At 44.0% G+C, this 27,433-nt stretch overlaps 1 protein-coding gene across 2 annotated transcripts in view; it reads left to right on the forward strand.

Annotated features, from left to right (window-relative positions):
* Positions 1-10,098: 10,098 nt before the first annotated feature.
* The window catches only part of HDX (highly divergent homeobox), a 40,487-nt gene continuing 23,152 nt past the window's right edge, over positions 10,099-27,433 (forward strand). Inside the window, exons 1-5 of one of the 2 annotated variants that reach the window (XM_072929030.1) lie at positions 10,099-10,304; positions 13,974-14,119; positions 17,219-17,365; positions 19,251-20,369; positions 24,136-24,189. In XM_072929030.1, the coding sequence (XP_072785131.1) occupies positions 17,219-17,365; positions 19,251-20,369; positions 24,136-24,189 (1,320 nt within the window). In that variant the 5' untranslated portion in view covers positions 10,099-10,304; positions 13,974-14,119. The remainder of the gene's footprint in view (positions 10,305-13,973; positions 14,120-17,218; positions 17,366-19,250; positions 20,370-24,135; positions 24,190-27,433) is intronic. The other variant, XM_030272431.4, reaches the window with a different exon arrangement.

The raw sequence follows: 27,433 nt of genomic DNA on the forward strand, positions 1-27,433 counted from the left end.
CAAGGAGCCAAAGCTTTTAACACAGACATGCCCAAGCCTTGCCCTTGGAGTCTCCTGCACGTCCACCAGCAATTCCCCAGGTCACTGCGTTTCTCCAGCTTTGTTCCTCAAGCTTCTGATCATTTCCCAGTTGAATCCAGTCCACCAGCTCCAGGATTCAGCTTTTTCCCTCCCAGGAGAGGAAAACCTCTCCTGCATTTGAGCTGTTGTGGGTTTATTTTTCCGCTCAGTGCAATAAGAGCAGCAGTGATTTTTGGCTACAGAGCCTCTGTGCAGGTGTTACTGCTGTGAGCCAGTGCTGGGAGAAGGTGAGACAGGTGAGAAACCTGTTAGGGACTGTCCCTTATTTCCTGGTCCCTGCACACCAGGCCCCGTGTCTTCTGCCTGGAAGAGCTCGAGGATTTTAGAGACTATTTCAAGTTATAATGTTTAAATAAAAATCAAAATAATATATTCCAATATTATCTCCCTCTTCTCCGTAATTCCTCCAAGGCTCATCTCAGGATAATAACTTTCCATTTTGTGAGCCACCCATTTAACATTTTCTTAACTCTTTGGGGAAGGGACGTAACTGTGCAGCCATCTTAAATTAATTTCAAAGAGTTAGAAAAAAAATTGGTTCCATTAATCTATCTAAAACTATCCATATTATCTCCATCTATTATTTATAAATTCATTTTGCATTCTAAACCAAACCCCACACCGTCACTTATGTTTAATGCTGCCTGCCCATTTTCCTGATGAAGTGCCACATTTGCTGCATTTCTGCATCACATCTTTTTAACAAATGTCTAATTTCTGCAATCATGTATCTTGCTAAGAAAGTTCTTACTCCTTTTGTATAGCTCACCAGTTTTGCTGTATTGCTGCTCTCTCCCAGTACATCATCATGAAACTTAGCAGGACATTTCTCATGTTAATTGCACATTCTGCCCATATATACAGATATTTATAATCTCCTGGGGGGAAAACTGTTTTAGTGGCTTTTCACAGCACAATTCATTTTCTTATTTCTACTTATTCACAGAAAATGTTAGGATTAAAAATAGCTTAGGCTGAAAATTTTGTTGAAAGCTTTTTGTCCTAAAATTATAAGTGACATGTTTTCACACTTAAGCAAAAATATGTATCATTAGCTGTGAAAAAAAGTGACATAAAAAAGAGATTAATTTTTAAATATATTAATTTATTGCAAAAAACTTCGTACAATGTTTGTTAATAAATCTCCGATGAACTTTTCTGGTAGAACATCACCCTGGTTGGAATTCCAATACTCAGACTAGAATACAAAAGTTAATTATTTTGCTGCTAAATTGCCATCAGAATCAAAACTTTCCAGGAATTATGGCTCACATTTTCCTATCCTTCCAGCTTTAAGTCTCTGCTTGCAGACTGTGACCCTGTATATTGAAAGAGCATTTTCAAATTCTACTATTTATCACAAATATATGCCTTGGACACTAAAATCTCCCCCAGGCAAATAAATTTTTTATGCTGAATATAAGCATTCCCCTTTGAACAATTTTAGCTGTACCAAGTTAATAGGTCTAAAATATGACTTGATTTGAATCTCAATTTCCAAACACTGCTTTGCCAGTGCAGCACCTAGAAAGTCACAGAAAATCAAGGTGAGCTTTCACAGGGTTGTGACAGGGAGAGGATCGACATTAAAAGCAATACAGAATCAAATTCCCATTTCCTGGAACTCAGTTCAGCAGCCTTTGTGGGCTTGTTGGGTCACTCTTGTAATTAAAATCCAATCGTGATTATTTGAATTTTCCTTTTGAGTCAGTTGTGGCCCCTCTGAGTCCCAGAAATTTCAGCTGGATCACATTTCTTGGCTGGCTCAGGAAAATAATATCATTCTGTATTAAAAATGATCATGGCAAAGTTACATTGATGTCCATGAAGAATCTTGTTGCCTGGAATAAAAAACCCTTTGGACTCAGAACTTTCCCTTCTCTTCCTACAGACACAAACGTGGGGCTGTGGCAATCAGAAAGAATCCATGTATTAAAGCACTTAAGCACAGCATAAGGGCCTGCTCTGACTCAGAAAGTGGTTATGTTAATTAGCTTAAATTTGCAAGAATTTGACTAAATAGGAACAACTTGACATTTAGTTTGAAAGGTCTAAATGTTTCTGTAGAGTTTAGACACCAGTACTGCTGGTAAGGTATTCCTTTTTTTTTTTTTTTCTTTTCCAAATGATGCCATGAATACAAAAAGTTCATTTGTAAATGTTTAGCTAACATAAACGACTTAGAGGGGGGCTATCAAGGCAGCTGACACAGATCCCGATTAAGTCGAATCCTTGGCAATAGACTCTGCCATGAAGTTGGGCTATTTGCTTTTCTTCAATCCTCCCTGGCTTTAGATGCTTTCAAATCTTTCCTAATCCCCCTGAAGGGCACATCTGATTAACCTGGGCCGGGGCTGCTGCTGCCTTTGCAGCCTCCCTGACTCACCTGCAGATGCTCTGAGCAGCAGGGTTGGGTTTGGTTTGGTTTGGTTTGGTTTGGTTTGGGTTTTTTTGGTTTGGTTTGGTTTGGTTTGGTTTGGTTTGGTTTGGTTTGGTTTGGTTGGGTTGGGTTTGGTTTGGTTTGGTTTGGGGAATGGCACAAGGGCATTTTTCTCGCCCCGTTTTGAAGCCCTACAAAGGACAGAGATCCTTTTGTGACGCTCGCTGAGCTGCACCTCCCACATCCCATTGAGAATTATACATTTATTTCTTCCCATGTTTCACACTTCCAAAGCACATGCTGGATGTTCATTGCCCTGTTTCACTGCCCTCTGTTCCCTCAGCAAACCAAATGACATCTGGCATCTCCTTTGTCCCTCAATTTTTCTGCTGCTGTTGAAACTCTACAAGTGACCACAGCTTTGCTCCCCGTTTTTTTTAATTCCCAGAGTCAGAAATTGATTAGTTAATGGAGCTTAAGCTCTGTGGCTTGCAGCACCCTGCACCCTTTCATTAGCTGGGAATCCGAGATAAACACAGTGATTTAGGGCTGCTGAGCAAATCCATCAGCTCCATAGCATGACAGCTCGCTGCTGCTTTTGCTCTGGGAGCTTTCCTGAAATATACTGCTAACAGCTTTTTTTTTTTTTCCCCATATTATATCAAAAAGCTTTTTTTTTTTTTATAGGATGTGTTAATGCACAGTGGAAGCAGCTGCTTCCAGGGAGCCAGGAGTGAGTGCTCCCCATGGAGCACGGTCACAGCCAGGATTGAGGTGGCCCAAAGGGGGTTGGAAAGGGGTCCTGGAAGAGATTATGGGGTTGGGAGAAGAAAGACCCCAGAAAGACAAGAGAATGGAAGAGTATGGGGGAAAAAATGAAGCAAAATGTCCATTTAAGTGTAAAATATATAATTATTATTTTATAATGAAATGTATGAAATATATATTTTTCATTGGGAAATACAGAGATCAAAGTCAGCTATTGATACGGATGAATGCTAAGGAGTAATGTTAATTAAAGTTTCATAACTGGAAATTCCCTGGTTGGCAACACTTTGATACTGTCAGGAGACTCAAATCTCACAGTCTTGGTGCACTAAAACATGACAAATCTGCATTTCTATCATCTCAAACACTGACTGCTGGGATTCCAGCTGTGGGGATCACTCTGTGTGGGAGTTACTCCTATTCTCCAACACAAAACACCCACCAAAAAGTCAGCCAGGACTAAAAAGGCTTTTGATATGATCCAAGAGATGAGTTCCTGTGCTCTTATCTTGCATTTAAAAGGAGACAACTCTATTTGTGCCCCAAATGCTGCCCTAAGTGCCTCAGCCAGGGCTCTGCCTCATGGGGACAGCTGAGGGACAGTGGCCACACCTGCAGCTGAACCAGACTGGGCATTTTGTCTCACCTCAAAGGAGATTAAAGGCATTTCCTGGGTATGGTTGTTCCCAAAAAAGCATCCATCAGGAACACCAAAGTACAAACTGCATCCACATTGATTGGGAAATAACCTTCCCTCTTCTTACAAAAGCTTCCTTTTAATGTCCCATCATTCCATTTCATCTGGGCTGAGATAAAACAAGATTAAATGGAGAGGAAGTAAAACAGGTTGGAAACAATAATGTAGTGCTACCACAAGTACCACTAATTTCCTTCATTTAAGGAAATTATTTAAACAAATAGTGATTCATACAAAAGCTATCTTCTTTCATGAAAGAAGTAATTTGCATTTAAACAAATTCCTCTGTAGATGAAAGAAAACAAGGTTACAATAAAAGGAAAAATATTTGGCATCAAACCATCGATACTACAATTTTATTATTATCTCAAAGACAAAGATGGAAGATTACTTTGTAAACATATTTCTTAAAAGGATAATTCTGTAATGAATGATAGCAGTCAGTGATAAGAGTTCAACTTACAAAGTCTTGTTGCAAAATAAAAGTGGTGCTATGGGACTGAACAAATATTTGGATATTTTATTTATCTATTTGGATATTTTATCTACAAAAGACAGTGGTTCCTTCCCAAGGAGGACACTTCTCCTGACCAGGATTCTCCTGTAACCCTTCACCTCCTCTTGAAACCCCACCTGCAAACTGACGGATGGATCAGCCAATATGGGAATTGTCTCATGGGAATTGTCTCACGGATTTCCCTCCTTGCTGAAATCTGGCACTGCCAGAACTGGCATTTTTAGCTGATATTGCACTTTTGGGAGGCCATGTGAGGAGCACGTTTTCAGCAGGACACCCAAAGGGCTCCCAGTGGGGTTAATATTGTTGGAGTAGCTCCATGCTTTTCTTTCAGGAAGTGCTTGTGGTTCAGCACTGGTGAAAGGATTTCCTTGGAATCATTCAGATTCTCGCCTTTCTTCAACAGGAATGTGGAGCTGTGGAGGATGTGGTGCTTTGTACTGCTATTTTATTGGTAAAATTGATTCTGAAGTTTTTGTCTTCATCTCTGCTTTTATGGCGCTGTTTCCTTTAGAACTAAACCTGCATTTAAACCTTTCCTTTCGTTTGGCTTGCTGGGACTGAGGAGAAAAATGAGCTTGACTAAATCAAACAAGGTAAGAGAAGCAAGGAGAAACACTTGAAGGAACTGTTGGGTGATGGTTATTTTTATTCCAAAGGATTAGGGACAACCACTACATTAAAAGGAAAACAAAAAAAACCAAAAGCACTTTTCAGGCTCTTTCAGCCCAGTCAAGGGTACAAGAGAAAAATAAGGATTGGTAGCAAGAGGGACAGGCGCAAGCTTTGGTGGAGATGGAGTAAATGTGCACCCACAGGTAGAAGAGAAGGGGAAGAGGAATGTTTGATTTTGGGAGAGCTGAGCACATGGGAAAACCATCTTAACCTCTGGAGAAATACAAGTCAAAGAAAAGCAAAGTGCTGCCTAAATTAATAAGCACTTTGAAGATTCCAACTCAACATTTTCTTGGCTGCTTTTCTAAAAAAGTCATGGGAAATAAGAATTGTTTGGGCTTCACATTTAGGTGAATCATCTCACCAATTGAATTAGGCTTGTAGAGGGAAGATAAATGACAAAATGAGGGGCTGTATAGATTTTTTTTTTTTTTAATGATGGTTCTCTTCCTGGTTCTTTGCTTTCTCATGCCTGGTTTTGTTTTCATTTTTATTTTAAAAATATTTTCATTTTCTCTTTGTATTATAAAACTCTCTATGCTAGGAATACTAATAAATAAAATAAAAATAAATATACAATAATTATCTCCCTCTTTGGATAAATTTTTGGCTTAATGCATTTTTATATGTTCCTCGAGTTCATAATTTTTCCTGCTTGGTGTATGAAAAATTATCAAAGGCAATAAAAATGCAAGGAAGCAGCATCTCCGATTTTCTTAAAAATATCCCAATAAGATAAAAAGTGGAACAAATCCTTAAAATATCTACCCAGCCAGGCTCTTTTCCATTTTTTTTCCCATAAGCACCAGCTGTTTTTTCCATACCAGCACAAAGGACATACTTACAGATTTAGTTTATGGGAGCTTTGTTTATGCACTGGGTAAGGATTAACATGAAATTTTAATTAATATGGCAAAACCAAGTTCAAAGAAGACAGAAAATTTGTAAATCTTGTAAGACCACTAATTCTGGCTGGGCTTTTAGATGCAGAAAATGTGCTGCACGGAATTTTCCATATTAACATTTTTCCTAAGGTTTACACACTGTAAATCTTTCTTCATCACCATTTCACACGGAACCTCCTGATTTAGTAGATTTTCAATTGCGCCCTTGTACTCCCAATATTTAGTGTGTCTTTAATATTTCTGTAAACTGAGCATCGCTGTTGTCATTTGGACGTTCATTGAGCAGAAAACCTGGGAAAGAGCAGGAACTTAAACCAAGAACTTGCTCTTTAGAGCAACTTTTCCCCTGCAAATCCAATGGTATTGATAGGAAAAGAAGGACATGCATATTTTGGTGGAATCAACCAAACGAATATTTAAAATAATAAATAATGATTAATAATAATAATATATAATATTTATATGAATTATAATAAATAATTATAAATAATAATTGTTATTTTAAATAATAAATCACTTCAAACTTTGTGGCAGAATAAGGAGCCTTGCAGAGACACGAAGCAGTAAATATTACATATCTTGGCTTTAGCAAGGTTTTTGGAATGGTCAGACACATTCTTGGAGGGGACAAAGCCTCAGAACTGCCTGAGGAGCTCCTCAAGGAACTGTTGATACACTTGTCCAACAAAATGAAAGGACACCAGCAGGGCTTTCCTGTGGCCACTCTTGAACCTGAAGTTTAGTAAATCTCTTCTGAGGGTTGAACTTATCAAAGATTCAGGATGAATGATAGCAAGAAGTTCCCAAAAGGTGCTTGGTCAAGCACCAGATCAGCTCCAAGTTTTTCCACATTGGATTCTCCATACATTTTGCCAAGCACAAGTTGGACACTCTGGGGACAAGGGACAGATTCAATCCAGGTCCCTTTTTGGCTGATGCAATGCAGCCCCATGATTTCATACCTTGGAGCAGCACCAGAGCCAAATTTCTCAGCGGGATGGAGAACTGCAAATACAAAACTTCCAGGTGAAAATGGGCTCTTTTCCACCCTGTTTTCACTCCCTCTGACTTTATAGGTGAGCCCAAGGTCTGGCTTAGAGCTCCATCCTTTAAAATATCCCTAAACAATGGCATCCCAAAGCAAGGAAAGCTGTCCTGAGAAAGGGTTCTGTGGAGTGGGGTGGGTTTGCTCCTGTGGCTTCCTCAGTGTTTTCCAGACTCCAAAAAGAGCCAGAGAAATGGAAATAGCAGCTGTTGCTCTAACCTGTGTGACCAAAGCAGTCACACACCAGCTCCCAAGTCGTTGCCCAGGAATTCCGAGCAATCCCTACAGAGACTCCTCTCACCTGCACGATCTGCTAAAGTCTGAGAACCGAGGAGCTGCTGGAACAGGGAAAGGTCCTGGAAGATTTGTGTGATGCTGCAGCTGGGTTCCTGAGGGTGGAATCTATTCCCATCCAGGGACCGATGCAGATGTTCCCAGCTGCGGCAGGAAATGCCCACCCCAGTGCTGGCCTCAGGGCTTTCCCTGGCCCTAGAACACAGCGGGGTAAGTCACTAATGCTGAGCTGGGCTCATCACCATCATCATCACCATCACCATCATCATCATCATCATCATCCTCAGCACAGAGGAGCTGCAGCACAGCCTCACTTCGATGCTTATTCCCCCATGGAAGGACTCCTTTCACGTCCCAGGCTGCTGTTTAAACCACCACACCAATCTGCCAGCCCCTGTTGATTTAAATCTGTCATCAATGAAGGACAAAGCATTTAGATCTGGTGGCAGGAGAAGAATATTTGGTTTATTTCATCCTGACATAGTGTTTTTTTTCTCGAGGTTTGGCTCCTTAAGAGGCATTACGAGGGAAGGAAATCTATAACATGAGATTCTTTCTGGAGCTTGTCACTTTTCTGCTGCAAACAGCAGCAGCTTTGTTAACTTGTACATTCAGCCTCCTCTATTGTAAAGAACATTACTGGGATCAATAAATCTTCTTTTGGGGCCGCAAGTCTGCAAACTGGTTTCTTTGACAACTTAAATACACATCTCATGTCTCCTTCAAGAACGATTCTATGAGTTTTTTGATGAAAACTATAGAAAAAGCACCTGTAAGCCCATTGTTAGTCAAATTAGAACCCTTGAAATATTACTTTCTATTATTCACCATTTTAAAGGAGTTTAATAAGCTGCATTTATCAGACACCACTGTATCTGTCAAGGGATGTTAGAGAGACTGTCTCACCATTTTTGTTTCCCAAGCCACAGATAACGTGAGAAGAAAACATACCAAGTTTCTTAGGAAACCTTCCATAGCTAATTCCAAACCAATTATTTTCTATAAAAGTGGTGGTGTAGAGGTTTTATGGTTGCTGTATTTAATTTTTACAGGGCGAGTGTTGATGGCACACAGAGGAAGGGAACATATCCAGGAGACAAAGCAGCACAACCAAAGTTTTAGGGTTTAAATATATGGGCTCTCCCTAAAATTCTGTTACTAAATCCAGGATGTTTACTAAACCATAGAATTAAAGAATGGTTTCAGATGGGAAGACGTTAAAGATCATCTGTTCCCAATTCCCCAAAGGGATGCCACCATTAGTGCAGAATCCGTGTTAAAATTTTTAAACAATGTAAACAACTTCTTGCAATTTTAAAATAAACATAAACACTGTCTGCTTTTCTCCTCCCTGCCTACAGAGAACCAGCAGCAATTGTTTTATTTCAGTCCTGCAGAAATATTTACTGGTATTTCTAATTAAAGCATCGTACAAAATTAATCGCCTGTTTAATATTTTAACATTGTGACTTTCAGAGGAAACTATTTGGAGTAGGGATATGGCCTGTCTGGAGACTTTGGAATGAACACAGGTCTCAAATCGGAGTCTGACTTCTCAGTGCTCTGACAGCTGAGCCAATAAACAGTGATTTTGCATGATTTCCACCACACAGTCCATCAGGATGGTCAGCAATGTGCCTCCTGCTCCTTTGTTGAGGTTTCCTTTTGGAAGGGAAATGGAGCCCAAAGGAAGGCACCTGGCTGTTCCTGAGTCCCCAAAAGGACACAGGAGTGAGTGAGGGTGCCTTGTGCTGTCACCAGCTCCAGCCTTGGCCCCGAAGAGGTGCCTGGCCCCACCTGCCCTGCAATGCCCACCTGGACACACCGGCGTTTCCTCCCTTCCCAGACCAAATGTATCCATCCTGGGAAAGAAAAGGTTTATTCACTGAGTGCCATATTGATGCAAACGGAACCCCTGGTCCTTCTCAGAGCTTTTTGTGTTTCACTGGGCACAACCTCCTGGTGAGCCCAGGCTGCAGAATGCAGCGGGGTCACAGGGATGGGCACCCACAGCACCACTAGGCGGATGGGTTGGAAGGGGCCTCTGGAGATCACCCTGTGCAAGGATGGGCACCCACAGCATCACTGGGCGGATGGGCTGGAAGGGGCCTCTGGAGATCACCCTGTGCAAGGATGGGCACCCACAGCATCACTGGGCGGATGGGCTGGAAGGAACCTCTGGAGATCGCCCTGTGCAAGGATGGGCACCCACAGCATCACTGGGCGGATGGGGTGGAAGGGACCTCTGGAGATCGCCCTGTGCCAGGATGGGCACCCACAGCATCACTGGGTGGATGGGTTGGAAGGGGCCTCTGGAGATCGTCCTGTGCAAGGATGGCACCCACAGCATCACTGCGTGGATGCGTTGGAAGGGACCTCTGGAGATCGCCCTGAGCCAGGCGGGGTCAGCAGGTGACACAGAAAGGCGTCCAGGTGGCTTTGGGATGCCTCCAGAGAGGGAAGCTCCACACCCTGCCAGGGCTCTGCCGCCCTCACGGAACGGAGCTCTTCTCGTGTTGTGGCGGAACTCCTGCTGTAGTTCACGGGCGCTGCTCCTGGCGCTGTCCCCGGGCAGAGCCTCTCGGGGACATTTTCTGCGGGCTCTTGAGGGCTCTCCCCGCCGGGAGCTCGGGGCTGGCTGTGCGGGAGCGCGGGCAGCGCCGCCGGACACGGGCCGGCCGCGGGGCCGGGCCCGGCCCCGCGGCCGGCCCGTGTCCGGCGGCGCTGGCCGCGCTCCCGTGCGCGCCCCCCCGGCGGGCGGCGGGGGCGGGCGCCGCGCGGGCCGCGCTGATCGCAGCGCGCCATTGGCCGCTGTCTGCGCGCACGTCACGATCATGATGAGAATTAATGATCGGGGCCGCTGATTTCATTGTGTGACGCCGGGACCGACCCAGCCGAGCCCGGCCGAGCCCGGAGCCCCCGCGCCGGCCCCGCGCTACACGGTAAGCGCGGGGGTGTCCCCCCACCTCACCCTGGGTGGGGGTGCGCGGCGGGGCCCCCGGGCGGGAGGGGCGCGGCGGGAGGGGAGGAGGAGGAAGATGATGATGATGATGGTGGTGATGATGGTGGTGATGATGATGGTGATGATGATGCCGGCGATGCGCCCCCCCTCCCCACGGGCCCGGCGGTGGGGGTGGGGGGAGGCCGGCGCGGGCTCGCGCGCGCGGACGCGCCCGGCGCGCGCAGGCGCCGCTGCTCCCCCCGCCCCCCCCCCCCGGCGCGGCCCCGAGCGGGGGGGGCAGCGGCGGGCACGCGCCGGGAGCCGCCGGGGGAACTGCGCGTGCGCGCGCAGCCGCTCCGCGCGCGCCAGGGGAGGGGCCGCTCTGCGCGTGCGCGCCGGGCCCGGCAGCGGCCCCCTCAGCCGCGGGTGCCTCAGTGGTGGGCACGGAAACAGCGCGGTCACACAAGTATCGCTGTCGTAAAAACATCGCGGTCACAGCAGCGTGACAGTGACAGAAACATCGCGGCCACAGAGCCCCGGAAACAGCCCGGGATCCCCAGCACAGCGTGTTACCCATCACCGCCCCGGGCACTCAGTGCCACGTCCAGCCTTGCCTTAAACGCCTCAGGACGGGGACTCTGCCGCCTCCCTGGGCAGACCCTTCCAATGTCTGACCGCTTTTTCTGTGGAGGAATTGTTTATAATTGCGGTCCTAAACCTCCCCTGGCACAGGTCCTGTCATCGCTAATTTCCTCATTCCCCGGTGTCTCAATCACAATCACTGAGGTTGGGAAAGAGCTCTGAGATCACCGAGTCCAACCTGTGCCCCATGCCCACCTTGTCACCCAGCCCAGAGCACTGGATGGAGACTCCAAACCTCCCTGGGCAGCCCTTTCCAATGTCTTATCACCTGTTCCATGAACAATTTCTTCCTAATGTCCAACCTGAACCTACCTTGGCAAAACTTAAAGCTGTGTTCTCTTTTGTCACGGATTGCGTCAGGCCTTAGCGCCCCGGTGTCCCCAGTGGCTCAGTGTGCCTGTGTTGGCAGGGGTGTGGAAGAAGATGAACTTTAGGGTCCCTTTCAACGCAAACCCTTCTGTGGTTCCATGGTATTGGCCTGCTGTGGTTGGACAGGGCGCCTTGTGCTGCCACACATTGATCCCTCAGGTGTTTGAGGATGAGGAAGAGGACGTGTCCTTAGCTGTGCTCTTCTGGATGTCTCACCTCTGGAAGTGCTTGTGTGGCATTCACCTGCCCGAGCAGTCCCCAGCCCTGTCCCCCCTTAGCCTGGGGTTTCTCATTCTGTGGATAAGAACCCACAGGATATAACTCACCTAAAGTATGTGTCCTCCCAACTGGAGTCCTGAAGCAGCTCACATGTTCAGAGTAGCACTGCATTTTGATGTTTCTTCCTCTTTTTCTGACATAGGTCTTACAAAACATGTACATGCTTTATTTAAAACACGTGGCTAATCCAGCTGCAGTCAGGAGTCTCATTTGCATCAATAAAGCAGGATGGGATGCAGAAACCTGCAGTGTTGTGGTCATGGGTTATTATGTTATTAAGTTACTGAGGGCTGTCTAATTTGTCCCTAATAAAGGGCTGCATTTTATAGGTAGGGCTGTAATACAATCCTACAAACGCTGTACTTAGTGGAGAGGGAAGCAATTATGCTGCGAGTCACGGATATTTAAAAGTAGTTTTACAAGCTGGTGTGTACATTACACTCACCCAAGCATCGGCCTCATCTGCTGCACTTGGAGTGAATGGTTGTAACTGGTTTGGCCTGTGTAGGAAAGAGGCACCAACCTACAAATTCAGAATATTAAAGGTTGTTGCTTGATGTGTGTCCAGTATCTCCACATAGTGTGTAAGTTGAGGGGTTGGTTGGTTGATTGTTTTCTTTCCATTTCGGATGTGCAAAAAATCGTGAGTTTTTGGCAGCCTTGGAAAGTGAATGAGATTATTTCAGTTCAAGTTTCTAAAGCTGGAGGAATAGTGTCACTACTGCAGTCTGGTTTTATTTATGTCTATAGTAGTTTTCTTACCATAGTTCCAGTTTTGTCTCAGATTTATATTGGCACTAAGACTTGTTATTTTTTGCTACTGGAGATCTGTGGAAAAAACAAAAAAAAACCCAAAAATTGGGAGTGTGCCGATTTTCTTGTACCTCTTACAGATGGAGAGACTAAAACAGAAATAGTCTTTATAAGGTGACTTTTTTCCTAAGAAAATGCCTTTTTGGAACTGAAGTTAAAAAAGAAAACTCTCAAAAACTGATTGTTCCCTTTTATCACTTTGTGTTAATCCCTGACAGTTTTAGAATATGTTATACCATAAGTGTTTTTATACTTAGTTACTTCCTGGTGGCTTGTACTCTCGAGTTAATTAATTAATTTATTATTTATTTGACACCCAAGACTAGTTTCTGTTGCTGTTTGAAGTGAGTATAATTTTGGGTTTGTTTCCTATTTTTCAAATTAATTAGTGTTAGTATAAAGACTTGTAAATGTTTGCTTGATTCAGCAATCCAAGCATTTAAGGACTTTTGGAGACCAAGATCATACTGCTGTACATTGTAGGGAGAAATTGTGTTTTTTTCCTTATGCTGCTCCTTTATCTTTTCTTTATTTTTCCCCCCCAGATCGCTCAAGTAATTGCAGAACAGCTCAGTAACCCCTGAATTATTTGATTACATTATTTTTCCCCATTTCCTTATAGTTGTCATTCTTTTGTGGCACTCCTTGACATGAAGTTGTTTCCATTAGCTGCTGAAAAGGAATGACCTGGCTTCACCCGGTCTCCCTGGAGAGATTCCTGATTTTGGAATGTTGGATGAAGTAATTGGGGTGGAAGGGCTGGATTTGCAGCAGGCACTGGGATCATGCACTGAGTACCTGTTCCCTGAGGCAAAGCACGGCTTCAAGAGCTCTGCTGGAGCTCTGCCTGCTGTCCCCTCATTCTCACTCTTCCCAGAGGAGGGATGGAAGGGAAATACTGGGCAGAAGTTGTTCAAACCACTAAAGAAGCCTGAAAAAGTTCAGCTGTAAGAACAACCCCAGTGTCATCTGCTGAGGAGCCGGTGACGGTCGCAGGGTGTCCATGGAACTGTCCTTGGGACAAACTGAAGGCCATGGATTTCCCATTTTTCTTTGTCCTTTTCAGTGTCCACCCTGGGATCTCCCAGTGTCCCCAGTGCCTGACAGCACTTGGACTTCATTTACACCTCCCAAACTACGACACAGCAGAGGGATCCTACAATGAGCAGATTTTTTAATCAGCGTTCAGTTCAGAAAGGCAGTGAAAAAACATCTTTATATTGTTGGGTTCACAGCAGGCTGAGGGGTGGGAGACCCCATGGGAGTGCAGTTAGCAGTGTTGGTTGGCCTGGGACAAGTAGCAGGGGCAAGGGAAACCTTGGAAAACCTGCTTTTTTAGCTGTCATGGGTTATTCTCTGCACTGTGAGAGACACCAACACACCTGGCCAAGGCTGCCTTATTTTATTAGAGCAGGCAGATTTTGAATCCTTAAATACATCTTTGCCACCTCCATCTTTCATTAAAGTGACAATTCAACTTACATTCATAGAATTTGTTTGCATAATGCTTTACCTGATTTTTATTAAATTTCACAGAGTTCTTTTCTGTAACAAACTCTCTTTTCAGTGCCAATGTGTTGCCAACCAGCTGGACACTCGGCTTCCCAAAAGCTCACAGGCTTGTTTGCTAAGCTTGGCAAGTCAAGATCAAAATGAAATTATGATAAAAATCCAGGTGGATTTCTAACTTGGAGTCTGAGGTTCAAGACAAAGGTGAGAAATCCTGAAGAGTCTGGAGTGCTCTGTAGGTGCACAGATTGGGAAAAAGAGTTTATTTCCTTGGAAGTTCCTGTGGTTGTTTTGAATAATAGTCTGTGATGAAAGTGTGTGACCTGCTGATTCCCTTCACACTGATGTGGCTGCCTCAATGTTCAGTAATTTTAGCATTTTGCAAGTTACTTCCTGTATTAAAAGAAAATGTAAGAGCTCATGATCTTGTTCTAATTATGAAAACTGATGCTGAACTTGTAAAACTTCCCAAAAAATAATCAGTGTAATTCTTTAATGAACATATCCTGTATTAATTTGTCTCAGAGACAGTAACATTATGTTCTCACAGCTGTGTGAATACTCGGTGTGGTAAATTGCCAGGTGTGACAGGCTCGGGCAGTGAGCAGAGCTTGTTGTCTGTGCAGGTGGGATATGCAGAGATAATCCAGCTCTTCCTGGATTAATGGGATGGCTCTGGACTCTGGTTTTCCAAGAGAGCTCCCAAACATCTATCAATTGGTTTATTCAATACAGGGTACTGCTTTAGATATTCAGAATCAGCCCTTAAGAACTGCTGATAGCAAACTGATTTCCATCTGCATTTTACAGGTGACATAATATTAATCAAAGAGCTTTGAACCTGCCAGAGACAGAATATTGCCACTGGTGTGAAATTGGTGGAAGATGGTACAGAACTGTCTTTTGACTGAGGGTTTGGTATATCCATGACATAAGAAGCTTTAATAAATCTCACCTGCTTATTTGAAGGTTTAGATGTTGGAATGTAAACTGCAGTTATGACTCAGTTCATAACTCTGTGGCTGGAGAATCCTGTAATCTGTTTATTTAAATCAATTTCTAGTGGTATCTGCAGGGATCCTTTGAGCTCTGCTTTACTGGACCAGGACTTTGGTTGGCAGGTGGAGTTCATGTGTGATTAAAATGCACTGTAAAAATGAGTTATTAAAGCAGAGCATGACCTCTCCCAAGCTTAGCTGGGCCAAACCTGTCATGCAATGCTCAAGGGTTTATCTGAAGTTCAAGTGATTTAATCAAAATGATCCGCCCTGTCTTTATCTCAATTACAGATGTCAAATGCAACAATGAAAGTGTTTTAACACAGAAGTGACCTTGGATACAGAAATCCACATAATTAAAAAACGTGTCAAGGACCTGACACAGGTCCTCCCTCCCAGGTCGTCAGGTCTGGCTTTAAAAATTTATTTTGCCATTGGAAGAGTCTTCAGTGCAGTTGGTGAACTGTTTGGAGAGCATGGTGTGATGAGCCTGTGTGTGGAAATGCTGGAGCTTTGGGGTGATGTCAGCAGGATCTGGAAAAATGGAAATTGAACTATTGAAAGAGGAAAGATGAACTATTTCTGATGAGGTCATTTGTGGGAACTGAGCCCTACTCAATAAAACAGGAGCACTGGTATTGAAAGAGTAGACAGAGGAGTGGAAGCTGGGTCCTGCCAATCGTGCAGGAGGAAAAAGAAACACAACATTAACTCTTCTATGTTCATTCAAAGTTATGTAAATCATTCCATGGCCTTGTCGTTGTGTATCCACATAGGCGATCTGAAGGCAGTTCTCAACATGAGAAAGTAGATTATTATGAACTTTATTGATTTGTTAATGGAGTAATAATTGTCTTCTCTGTTGCTTGCTATAAATTTCTTTAAAGAGTAGATTATTCAGAGCAAGAGTTTCCTTTGGCCAGCTCTGGCTGTGACTGAATAAATGTTATGGGGAGGCAGAACGTGGGCAAACCTGACTTGTAATGCAGCTGGTGCTGCATTTAATAATGGACTGGGAGGAGGAATAAGAGTTGAGAATAGAGGTAAAAAATGTAATTGAAAAATCATCTTCTATTTTATCTGTTATTTCAAAGAAACAGTAATTTTTACAAATTGGTAATTACTCATTTTTTTATTGCCTGTTGACATAGAGAGGAAAGTAAACTCTGAAGTCAAAGCTCTGGCCTACAGGCATTTTACTCCAAATTCTAGATATCAATCTCTTTCTTTATACAGGCCTGTTGAACTCTTAACATCCATTACCATTACATAGTATAATCATCTTGGAGAATAAAGTGAAAGCAGTTGGATGTCTGCTTATGCTTTTGAGCCCCTAATAACTTTATTTGCTTTATATTAGAATCAGTTCTTGTGCAAAGATTAGGTAGATCTCCCCTCTCCTCCTTTCCATTCAGAATTTTTAAAAATGCTTGGCTACAAAGGGTTCCTTTATCCCCTTTATTTTCCTACTGGATATTGGCAGGTTTCTTGTCCTTGGTTCATTCTGTATTATTGTGATTCATATACTGCATTAAAATAACTTGTGGCTGGTGACGTTTTTGCTTCCCGAGTCACCACATTGGCTGCAGGCTGTTCCTGGCTGGCACTTGCACTGTCTCAGCTGTGGCCTCCTGTCTGGGACAAAAAAAGGCCCTACCTTGGAAATCTGTGATGATGAGGGTCTTCTTTTCTGATATCTCCCCGGAGGATTGCATTGTTTGCCTGTGTAGATTGTGTAACAAGAGCATCAAGCTCCAGTTTGCTGTTAGGACGCTGTTGTGCACTTGGTAATATTGATAATAGTACTGACACAGCAGAACTGGCTCTTGTGGAATGGAGGAATTGCTGAAGTTGGAGACAGTGGAAACTTTACTCGTGTCAGTCACCTTGATTTTATACCAGATTGTGGCTGGTTTTTTTGTTGTTAGGGATGGGAGACAGACCTGCTGATATTGGAGCTGCAGATGTTTCTATGTTTTGCGTAATGCTTTTATTTAATTTACATTTTTAAGAAAGAAACTTTTTCTTTCTAACTAAGGCCTCATGGACTTAGCAATATCTTGTAATATTTATTTATTTGTGAAAAGCAGTCACTGTTGTTCCAAACATCCAGTTCACCTGTTCAGCTTGACACAACGCTGATTGCAAGAGGCTTTCTTGGAAAGTCAAGAAGAGTGTTGGTAAAAGGTTCTGTAGAGAAAACAAGTCAGTCCTCAGTGTTATCACTGGCACAAAGGAGAGCCTGTGCCTCCTGCACAGTTACAGCTTCCAGCCCAGCTTTCAGAGTATCTCCTTTTCCTTTCAGATGAATCTGCGTTCTGTATTTACTGTAGAGCAACAAAGGATATTACAGCGTTACTATGAAAATGGAATGACAAATCAAAGTAAAAATTGCTTTCAGCTCATATTACAGTGTGCACAAGAAACTAAACTGGATTTCAGCGTGGTCAGGGTAAGTACTGAGACCTTCCAAATTTGTTAAGCATACATATTTATTGCTTTACATAAAATATAGAGTCTTGAGTCTCTAACTTTATCCTTGTTTTAAATCTGACTTCAGTGTGTGTGTGTGCTTGACATTTATTTTTACCCAGCGAGCCTATTTAGAGTTTGTTTTCACTGAAATATCTTCACATGAATGTTGAATTTAGCAGGGGCTGGAGTTGCACACGGTGTGATTTTTGTTGTCTTTTGTTGGGATTTTTAAAGTTATTTATTAAATTATAGGGTGGCTTGTCCTATGTATGATGTATTATAAAAAGCAAGGTCATGTTATTAAGAAACTATTTTTAAGCTAAATAAGTTTCTATAAATTCATGTATTTGGGAGAAACAATTTCTTTTTGGTGGAACTATTTCTTTTGATCACTCTGTCACACTTGTATTCCACATCACAATCATAAATATTGTGGTCCTTTGTGGCTATTCACAGTGAGGACATTCTTTTCCTATAAAGCAAGAATGTCCCAGTGCTAGCAGGAGCTCTTCCAGAGTCTATGAATTCCACGGAAAGGGAAATAATAATCCCTTTGTGAAACACTAGACAACAAAATGGCTGTTGTCCGAGAGAGAGCAGAAATAGAAATCCTGAGGCATTAGATGGAAAAATAACAAAGGGTAGTGGAACTCCCAGGAGCTGCTGTGACACTGGACGCTGAGGAGGAGCAAGTGGGACCAGTCTAGGTTGGTTTTTAATTGGTTTAACAGTGGCACATTGACAGTAACAACACTGCTCCCAAATTCTTACCTGGTTTCCTCTCCCTCAGAACATTCTGGAAACATTAAAAGTTACTTTCTCAGCTGGAGGTGGTAGAAGCTGTGAAAGTCAGCCAGGGGTTCAGGCTCCTGGGGCAGGCAGGCAGTTGTAACAGGAATCTGGATGCTGATGGTGCAGCCAGGGCTGGTTTGCTATTTTTGTGCTGATTGAATGTCCTAGAGGAGGCAGTCCAGCTCCCCTCTCCATCTTCATGTTTCCTTTCCCTCTCCATTTCCCTTCCTGTAATCAAGTATCATTCCTTCTGTTTTCTTCCCTTTCTGAGCCCTGATTTGCAGCACTTAAACTTTTTCTTACTTAGGAAGTGCAATGGAAACAGATCCAGTGTCTGTCCTGCATTTCTCATATTTTAGCATGATCTTACCTTTCTCTTCTTTACATTCATCATTTCTGCTTCTACTAATGCCCCCTTTTTTCCTTTTTTTCTTTTTATCCTATAAAACTCTTGGTCAGTGATTAATTCTTTGCAAAATGATACTTGAGTTGCAGCTGGCACTTGAAGATAGGATTATAATAGACACATGAATTCCCTAAATACAGTTGGTCAGGAGAATGGGACTCTCAGCAGAAGCAAAGCTGACCAGTAACTGACATTTTACTGGATGTTACAAGTTGTGCCTTAAATTAGATATTTTGTAAAATTTGACAAAAAAATTAGTAGAGTAGAATAGTGTATGGCAAGGATGTTTTTTTTTCCTGTATGAAGTAAGTCATGGTGGTGTCAATGAAATAAATCTTGAGGGTAACTTCAAGACAGGAGGCATGAGAGTGTCAGGATTTTTAAGATGCTGGGGCTTTGGAATTGAGGCTGGGATTGTCCTGTGTTTGAATTGTGGATCCCAAAGAGGAGAGGCCTAGATCTCTACCCTGTATTGTTCAGGCCTGTATTTCCACCCTGTCTTGTTCACTGCATAATCAGTACATGATTTACATGTTTGTAAACTTAGATCTCAACTCAAACACTTAACATGTCATCAGACCTGCTTAAAAATGGAATTGCTATTTTTTTTCTGCCTCTTTGACACCTCATTTTGTGTTTGTTGTCATTGCTGTCTTGTTTGAAGACGTGGGTTGGCAACAAGCGGCGGAAGATGAGCAGCAAGATCGCCGTGGAATCTGGGGGCACCCCCCCAGGCACTGCCCCTGCCACTCCCTCCGTGCCCCCAGAAGCAGCGGTGAGAAATGTGGTAAATATTGCTCGATCCCAAAGCCAGCAATCCTCTTGGACCTCTTCTAACAACGACGTGATAGTGACTGGTATCTACAGCCCTGCCAGCTCCTCGGGCCGGCCGGGAGCCTCCAAGCACACGAACGCCTCTGTGGCAGAGCTGCACAAAACCTCCATCCCCCGGCTCCCGGGCAAGAGCGACGCAGACTTCCAGCAGCAGCACATCCCTCTGGGACGGCAGGTACCCCACTGTAAAAACGCTTCCCTCTTGGTGGGGGAAAAGACCATTATTCTATCCAGGCAAACGAGCGTGCTCAATTCTGCAAACTCCATCTACAGTCACACGAAGAAAAGCTACGGCAGCTCCTCGGTGCAGACGGCGGAGCTGGTGTTACCTCAGAAACCCATGATTTGCCACAGGCCCTGCAGGGCCGAGCCCTTGGCGTGCCAGCGCTTGCACAAACCCGAGCCCGCGGCCCTGGCGTCGCACGTGCCCCCCGGGCCGAGGGCTCACCCCAGGGACCCCGCGTGTGGCACGCAGAACCTGGAGATCCGCGAGGTGTTCTCGCTGGCCGTCACGGACCAGCCGCAGCGGCTGGTGGCGGGCAGCGCGCCGCAGAAGCAGCCCTCACCCGAGGGCAGCTGCCTGTCCATCGCAATGGAGACCGGCGACGTGGAGGACGAGTACGCCCGTGAGGAGGAGCTGGCCTCCATGGGAGCGCAGATCCACAGCTACTCCAGATACTGTGAGGGCAGCGGCTCCGGCCGCGGGGACAACCAAAGCACAGCCGGGCCGGGCCGCAGCGGGGGCTGTGGGACACAGCTGGGCAGTGCCAGGGATGTGCCTGACAATCTCCTCTACCACAGCAGAGAGTTCCACCTGCCTGCACGGACCTCATTGCACACAACATCCAGCACGATTTATAACCCTGCCAACGCAGCCAGAAGTACCTTTTCTCCTCATTTTACATCTTCAAGTCAACTGAGGCTGTCACAAAACCAAAATAATTACCAGGTAATCCATCAGTTTATCTCTGTCTTCAAACCTCAAAGGCGAGGTTGTAGATAAATGTTGGTTTCAAAGTTGGTAGCTATTAAGCAATAGGTTCACCGTTCTGCAGGCTGTGCTCCTTTTATGACTTTCAGTGGAGGTAATTCCTTCTCAAACCCAGTGCAGGCAGCACTGCAGTGTGGTAGCACTTCTGCCTGTCCAGCTGAGCCTCTGGTAGCCATATATTGAAGATCAGGAAGATTTCTTGAATTCCAGAGCTAAATTTTGACTGCAGGAGGGTCATACCCACAAGCTGGTTGCTCAGGCCTGTGTTGTCCTGCCCTGCCTTTCCAGCACATGCCATGGCCATTCCCTGGGAGTTCCCCTGTGGACACACATCACATGTGGCACAAGACATGGTTTCATGCTGACGTTTGTGCGTTTGCTCACCCCATTGATGTCAGCTTGGAATCCTGTACTCTCTGTGCAGGTGGCAGTCTCTGTGTTCTGTCAGGGATTAGGATCCCCTGTGATGGAGTTAACTCAGCTTCCTTTCTCACAGCATCTAATTCAAATAATCAGTTTTACATTCAATCCCTTTATTCCTTTTCGTGTACTAAAATCCCTTTAGTGATTCTGAGGGGAAATTAAATGCAGATTATTGAAGAACTAAAAGATGTTTAGGAGAAACTGCAACACTTGACACATTTTTTTTAGTTTTTGGTATTACAAGGGGAGAGATACTTGTGCAGGAAACATCCAAATTGGCGTTTTCATGGATTTTTACACCATCTGGCATGACATAGCCTGGAGACACTGAGGTAGAAGTCTTTTAAGGCTGACAGGATGTGATTCTGTGTGTGTCACCTGCATGCATTTGCCTGTTACTGCCTTTTTATTTTCTCCTGAAAATAAACCATGTCGACAGCATATCAGCTTTTCCTGTGCTTTGCTCACCAGGGTAGAGAACAAGACTTTGTGAATCATGGTTTTTTAGGTTTTTTTATTTTTCTTTTCTTTTTTTCTTGACTTGTTCCTATCTCATGTTACCATTTGAAGGAAAGCTTCTGAGTCCAAGTCAGTGCCACTTTTCACCTGAATTATTACTTCTCTGAGTAGACCAGAGGTTTGATGAACAGAGTAAATTCTGGGGAGTAGATGGCACATCAGATAGGCTGTTCTCTCCTTTACCCTCACACAGTCTCTGTGTTTGCTGTTACTTTTCTTACTTGATTACAGAATTCCTGAAATGCTGTTTACTTTTGCCATCCCAGTTTCACAGGAGATGAAAAGCTGTAAATGTGCAGATCAGTCCAATAAAGGGTTGCTAAAAGTGCTTACAATTGAGTTAAGGACATTTTATAAAGTTTCATGAAGGGAAATCCATTACTGATGCCTCCATCAGCTGTGTGTGCTCATGGTGCTTTATTTCACTCTTGAAAAAGCATCAAAGAGATTGATTTCTTCTATTTTATTTTATTAATGAAATTTTGAGTAACTTTGTTTTGGAGTTTTATGGGGTAGGAACTGAGTCTTTTTGAAAAGCTAGAACAGTTCATGGTAGATGATATTTTATCTGTCTGTGTGGTGTTTTATGGATCAGAATAAGATCTCTGGAATTTTGTTTTGTGTTTTTTTTTTTACTTTCCCCTGTTGTAACAACACACCTGTTTTTTTGATAAGTGAGGAATTCATCTGTACCCCAGCTGACCTCCATGCCTGCTCTTTGGATTTGGAGTGTGGATGGAGGGAGCTTCTGTCATATCCCTTATCATTCCAGAGTTCTAAACCTTGGAAAAGCTGAGCAGGATGCTGTTAATTCCCTTCTTGCTGTGAGCATGCACCCTGTGAACCCCTGAGGTGACACTTCTGGCTGTTAGAGACTTTCTAAGGTGCTGCCTTGAATCCTTTTAGGTTTGTACAGGATGACACTTCAGTTTTTTGTAGTCAGTTTATGTTAATTTTATTGCCCATGTTTTTAGCTAATTTATCCATCAGCATAGAGATGAAAATCCTTAAACTTGGGGGAATCTTCTTGAATTTAAAAATAGATTAATCCTGAGCTAAATGATTATTGGAGTAGTTGAACATCCAAGTAGATGCTTCTTCAAAGTCAGGATTGTGTGATTCATGTTTTGATGAAGTAATTACTGTCATATATTGGTGGGGTATCTAATTAGCAATTAGTTATAGCTTCCTTACTGGTTCAATTAATCAAATTCATGTTAGTGTAACTTAAGACTAAATTTAATTAAGTGATCAATTTTAATGCCTGAGCAGTTTCAGTAAACAAATTCTTCAGCCTACTTGCTTGGCTTAGCTTGACTTTGACTGTGTTGAAGTGGAGAGGTTACCTGTGCTGTCCTCCAGGCTGAATTGGGATTTAGTCTTGGTTTCTCCCCCCAACCCTAAGGGACAAGAACACTGTTGAAAATCTGTATTTTTATTTACTTAGTTCCCAAGCCCAGCCCTTGTGCCTGTTTGCCAAGGGCAGCTCAGAACGGTGCCATGCACCTGATCTTCCAGAGAGTTCTCTTGAGATGAACTTGGCTGGTTTTGGCCTCATCCCTGTCAGAACTGTGTGCATTTGTCTTCCCAGCAACCCTTAACACTCTGCCAGGTAGATGTTACTTTATTCCCATATAAAAGCACTTTTTTTTTGTAGTCCCCTTTAAATGAGTGAAGAGGAGCCTCCTGGGTGGTTCCTCAGGGTGCCTTTGCAGTGGATTCTGTGGTGTGAAGCTGTTGTGTGGGATATAGGGTTGTAACAGACATTACAGAATTTCTAAAATGTGTGTATGCAGTGAAGAATTAATATTTTAGGCTCAAAGCTTGATGCAGGCTGGCCCTTGGGAAGGGAAGGTGCTCCTTTCCATCCCCCTCAACCCTCTTCGTGCTGTAATGAGAAAGTGTCTGACCATGGGTGACCTCCAAGTGCTTCCAGCTAAAAGCTTGAAGAATAAAAGTGTTTATGTGCTTGTACAGCAGCCACCTGTACCAGGGCTGCTGTGCTTGTTGTGCTCATGCTGCAAGGCCATCACTGAAGCACTTTGCAAGTACCAAAACTCTCAGAGCAGTTTGGGTCAGGCAGCAGAAGTGCACAGGTTTTTTCCTCACAGGTGATTGATCTCTCCAGAGCTGTGTTTAGTCTCTCAAGCATTGCTTATCTGCAGCAGAAGATGAATATGGGATCTTAAATAAGCCTAAAATATTCCAGGCTATGACACACCTCAGATGGTCAGGGAAAACACTCTGAGATTTTTATTTCATAAAGTCTGACCTCTGGGAATGATGGAGAAGCAATAGGAGTGGAAGCAGTTCTCCTTTGCCTTTGCACCCCTTCTCCTTCCTTCTCCATCCTGATATCCCTAATTTTTCTGCTGGTAGTCAAATCTTTAACATGAGACATTGAACAGCTCAATGAAAGCATGAGAACATTTCTTTTGGAAGTTGAAGTGATGTAATTGGAAAAGATGGAAGGGCAGCTCAGTCCTCAGCCCTTGTCTGACTCCAGTCTGCTCATCCTGCCAGATGGAAAGGGAAACTGCTGTTGTGAAGTACAAGTTTTGGGGTACAGAAACACCCAAGTTGTCACTGTGTTATCTTGCCCTCACCCAAAGACACTTTTATTCTTGGCTGTAAAGGTGAGTGTGACTTTGGTTTTCAGTCTTAACCTGTTAACAGACATTGGTGTCAGAATTGAATGCACAGTGCTGAAGTCTCAGTATTGGCTCTCACAGCAACTTAAGCTGCTCTTGTTTCTGTTCTGTTTCCTCCTTCTCCTCTGCAGATTTCAGGAAACCTTACTGTGCCTTGGATTACAGGTTGTTCCAGAAAAAGAGCAGTAAGTACATTTCCATTTAAGTATCTAATGCATTGACTGAAACAAAAGTTGATAAAAATGCATTTTTGAAAATGTCAGTTCTGTTTACCTTGGGTGGGTTTTTTCCCTTTTTCCTTTGATACAAACCTTATCTGCAGGTGCAGTGTTTCAGTTGAGGTGAAGGTGATGTCTATCTTTAAAAGCAGGTCAAGGTCGGAATCCAGTGTGAGGTGATGCCCAGCTAGGAATCGTGCTCTTAGCTCAAACACAACATCTGAGTTGATAGGACTGAGAGTTTGGGGTTCAGAATATGTTTTTTATATTGAAAGTGAAGTGGTTGATAACTGGGGCAACTGAATGCTTAAGAGAGTAACTCCCTCTGCAGCTTCTCTGCACATGCACAGAATTAGTCAGTGCTGGCTGTAGGAACTTGATCAAGTCTAATTTTATCTGCATAAATGTCATTTCACCATAGCAGAATCAGCCAGTTTGGCGTCCTTAATTCACAGACAACTCCAAACCATAACACAAGGTATGACACAGCTTTTGTCAGGGATAAAAAAAAGCCCTGCCCAACTCTTTTGTTTAGTTAGTGCTGAGCATTTCCAGCTTGTCTTTGAAGAGGTGTCAGTTCTGCCTCCTTACCAGCAAATCCAGCCTCAGCTGGAATGGCTCTCCAGGGGCTGCTCTATCACTCCAGCTCTGTCAGGGGCAGCAGCTGGGGAAGTGTCTGGCATGGTAACCAAACTCCCCAGTCCGTGGAGCTGGCAGTGCCCTGGCAGTGCCCTGGCAGTGCCCTGGCAGTGGCTGCTGTGTTGGCAATGAGGTCTAGGCAATGGAACAACCTTTCCTTGCTTTCTCCGCTGTAACCAAACTTTTTTCCTTTATTATTTTTGGTTCTTTTAGTCTTCAAAAAGTGTGAGTGTGGCAGTGTTTCCTGTATAAGTAGGAATCTAAGGGCCATCACATTAATGGTGTTTTCTCTCAGTTTTTCTAGGTCTCAGCTAGAGCTGCTTCAGAACAGCTGAAGCAGTTCCCATTTCTGGAGAGTTTGGTACAATGACTTACTTCTTTTTGTACAGAGAGTACTTTATAAGAGCATCTCCCAGAGGAACTGGTACTTTTGTACAAATCCTGTTGTGCTCAATCCATCTTCTTTCTTTCCTAAGTGCTAATTCTCTTGAGGAGGCTTTTTAAAATGCAGCTCTTTCTGGAAGGTTCATTCCCTCTTATCACTTAATGACCTTTTAGAGCATCTCACCAAGGAGCTGAGGAGTGTCCTGGGTAGAGTTTCACAGCTAAATGGGGAGGTTTTCCCCCTCCCTCCCAGTACCCTGCCACCCCATCCATAGCCAATATCTGGTTGTAAGGTAATCCAGGTTGGGTGTGTGAGCTGACAGGTACAAATTCTGCTGCTGAGGTGGTTTTTAGAGTTCAGTGCTGTTCTGGGGCTCAGGTGTGTGCCACAGGCAGCTCAGATTTGGCAGTGGGAGCCCAGGGCTGGGAGTGGGATGACGTTGGTCCCTGCCTGCAGCAATGGGGGGTTGTTGGGCATTGTGGTCATGCTGGATACCTGACTCAGTTGTAGAGGACATTCCTGGAGTAATTTTTAAACTTCCAAGGATGTGGAGGTGGCTGTTCATTAGTAATAGAGTCCTTGAGGTTTGAAAATACCTTTGAAATCATTGAGTCAGCCCAGCATCAGCATAGTCACCACTGAACCATGTCCCCAAGGGCCACATCCACACGTTTTATGAACACTTCCAAGGATGGTGATTCCACTCCTGACCTGGGCAACCTGTTCCAATGCTTTACTACCCTTTCAGTGATAAAATATTTCCTGATATCCAACCTGAGCCTCCCCTGGTGCAGCTTGAGGCCCTTTGCTCTTCTCCTGTCCCTGTTCCCTGGGAGCAGAGCCCGACCCCCCTGACTGTCCCCTCCTGTCAGGAGTTGTGCAGAGCCACAAGGTCCCCCCTGAGCCTCCTTTTCTCCAGGCTGAGCCCCTTTTCACCTCCCTCAGCTGCTCATGGTGCTCCAGACCCTTCTCAGCTCCATTCCCATCTCTGTCTCCAGCCTCTCAATGTCTTTCCTGCAATGAGAAACCATTAAGGTTGGTAATTAGAGAATTCTTTTTCCTTAGACTTTTACCCAGTTGTCCTTTTAATCAATAAAATGCATAAAACCCATTGATTAATACAATCTGTTTGACAACATCTGTGTCCAGATTTGTGGATGGACTTTCCCAGTCTGAGTGCAGGATCAGCCTCCTTCAGGGGGCAAGTTGAGGGTTTGGCACTCTGAAACTGCTGTGTACACACAGGGGTAAGACAAGCAAAGGAGAAAAAGCTCCTACTTCCTAGAAACTTTGATTACAACTGTGAAATTCTTTTGAATAAAGAGTGTGAGGGAACAGAAATAGAATGGATAGAGTTGTAGAAGTGCCATTATGGCAATTACTGCCATTCAAACAGGAAAAAGGCTAATCTGTATTTTGGTTAAAATTGAGAAGATTGTCTTTTAGATGCTCTGAATTTTTAATCTTCTGCCTTGATGTTTTGTTTCCCTTGCCCTGTCCTTCAACTGTATCAGGAGAGAAATAAAAGCTGTGCAGTTCTGCAGAAACTCTTTCTTGTCTGCTCAGCTCTGCTGTAGGATGATGTAATCCTGATTGTTAATGAATATTAGTCTAGAAATATCACCGTCTCAGTAACTCATGAGAGTGTCTTTGGAAATGGCAGAGTTCTGTGTTCTGTCTTGGTGCATGTGCAGTGGCCTTTATGAATGCATTGATTTTTGGTTTTTCACAGGGTGGTGGAAGGATAACAAGGATTCAAAAATAGCAGTGAAGGTACCAGTTAAGGAGAATAAAAGGGAGAAAATATCTTCCCTTCTGTTAAGTCTTGAGTGTACTGATTGTGCTTCAGTTCTGTGTCATCTGAGGTCTGAGCAGAATGGGTTGTGGTTTTGGTAGATTTAAAAGTACTGGTGTGCTCTGGAGAACATTTGGCACACAGGTGGTGGCTCTGGGTAAGCTGGGCCTTAGTGGTGAAGTTTCATTTTGGGGGAGAGAGGAGGCTTGTCTGCCCTGAGCTTCACTTTGGGGTGTCTGGGCTCTCAGACTGATGGATTTGGGGGCAGGAAAGACCTGAAAGGGGTGGAGAGTGTGAGATTTTGATTTTTGTATCACTGTTTGCACATTGGCTATTTGAATGAAACTGTCACAGGAGTGCAGGCACACTTTGGACAGGTGGAGGGGCTGAGG

Source organism: Taeniopygia guttata, chromosome 4A (assembly GCF_048771995.1).
Source record: "Taeniopygia guttata chromosome 4A, bTaeGut7.mat, whole genome shotgun sequence".
NCBI classification, from domain to species: Eukaryota; Metazoa; Chordata; class Aves; order Passeriformes; family Estrildidae; genus Taeniopygia; species Taeniopygia guttata.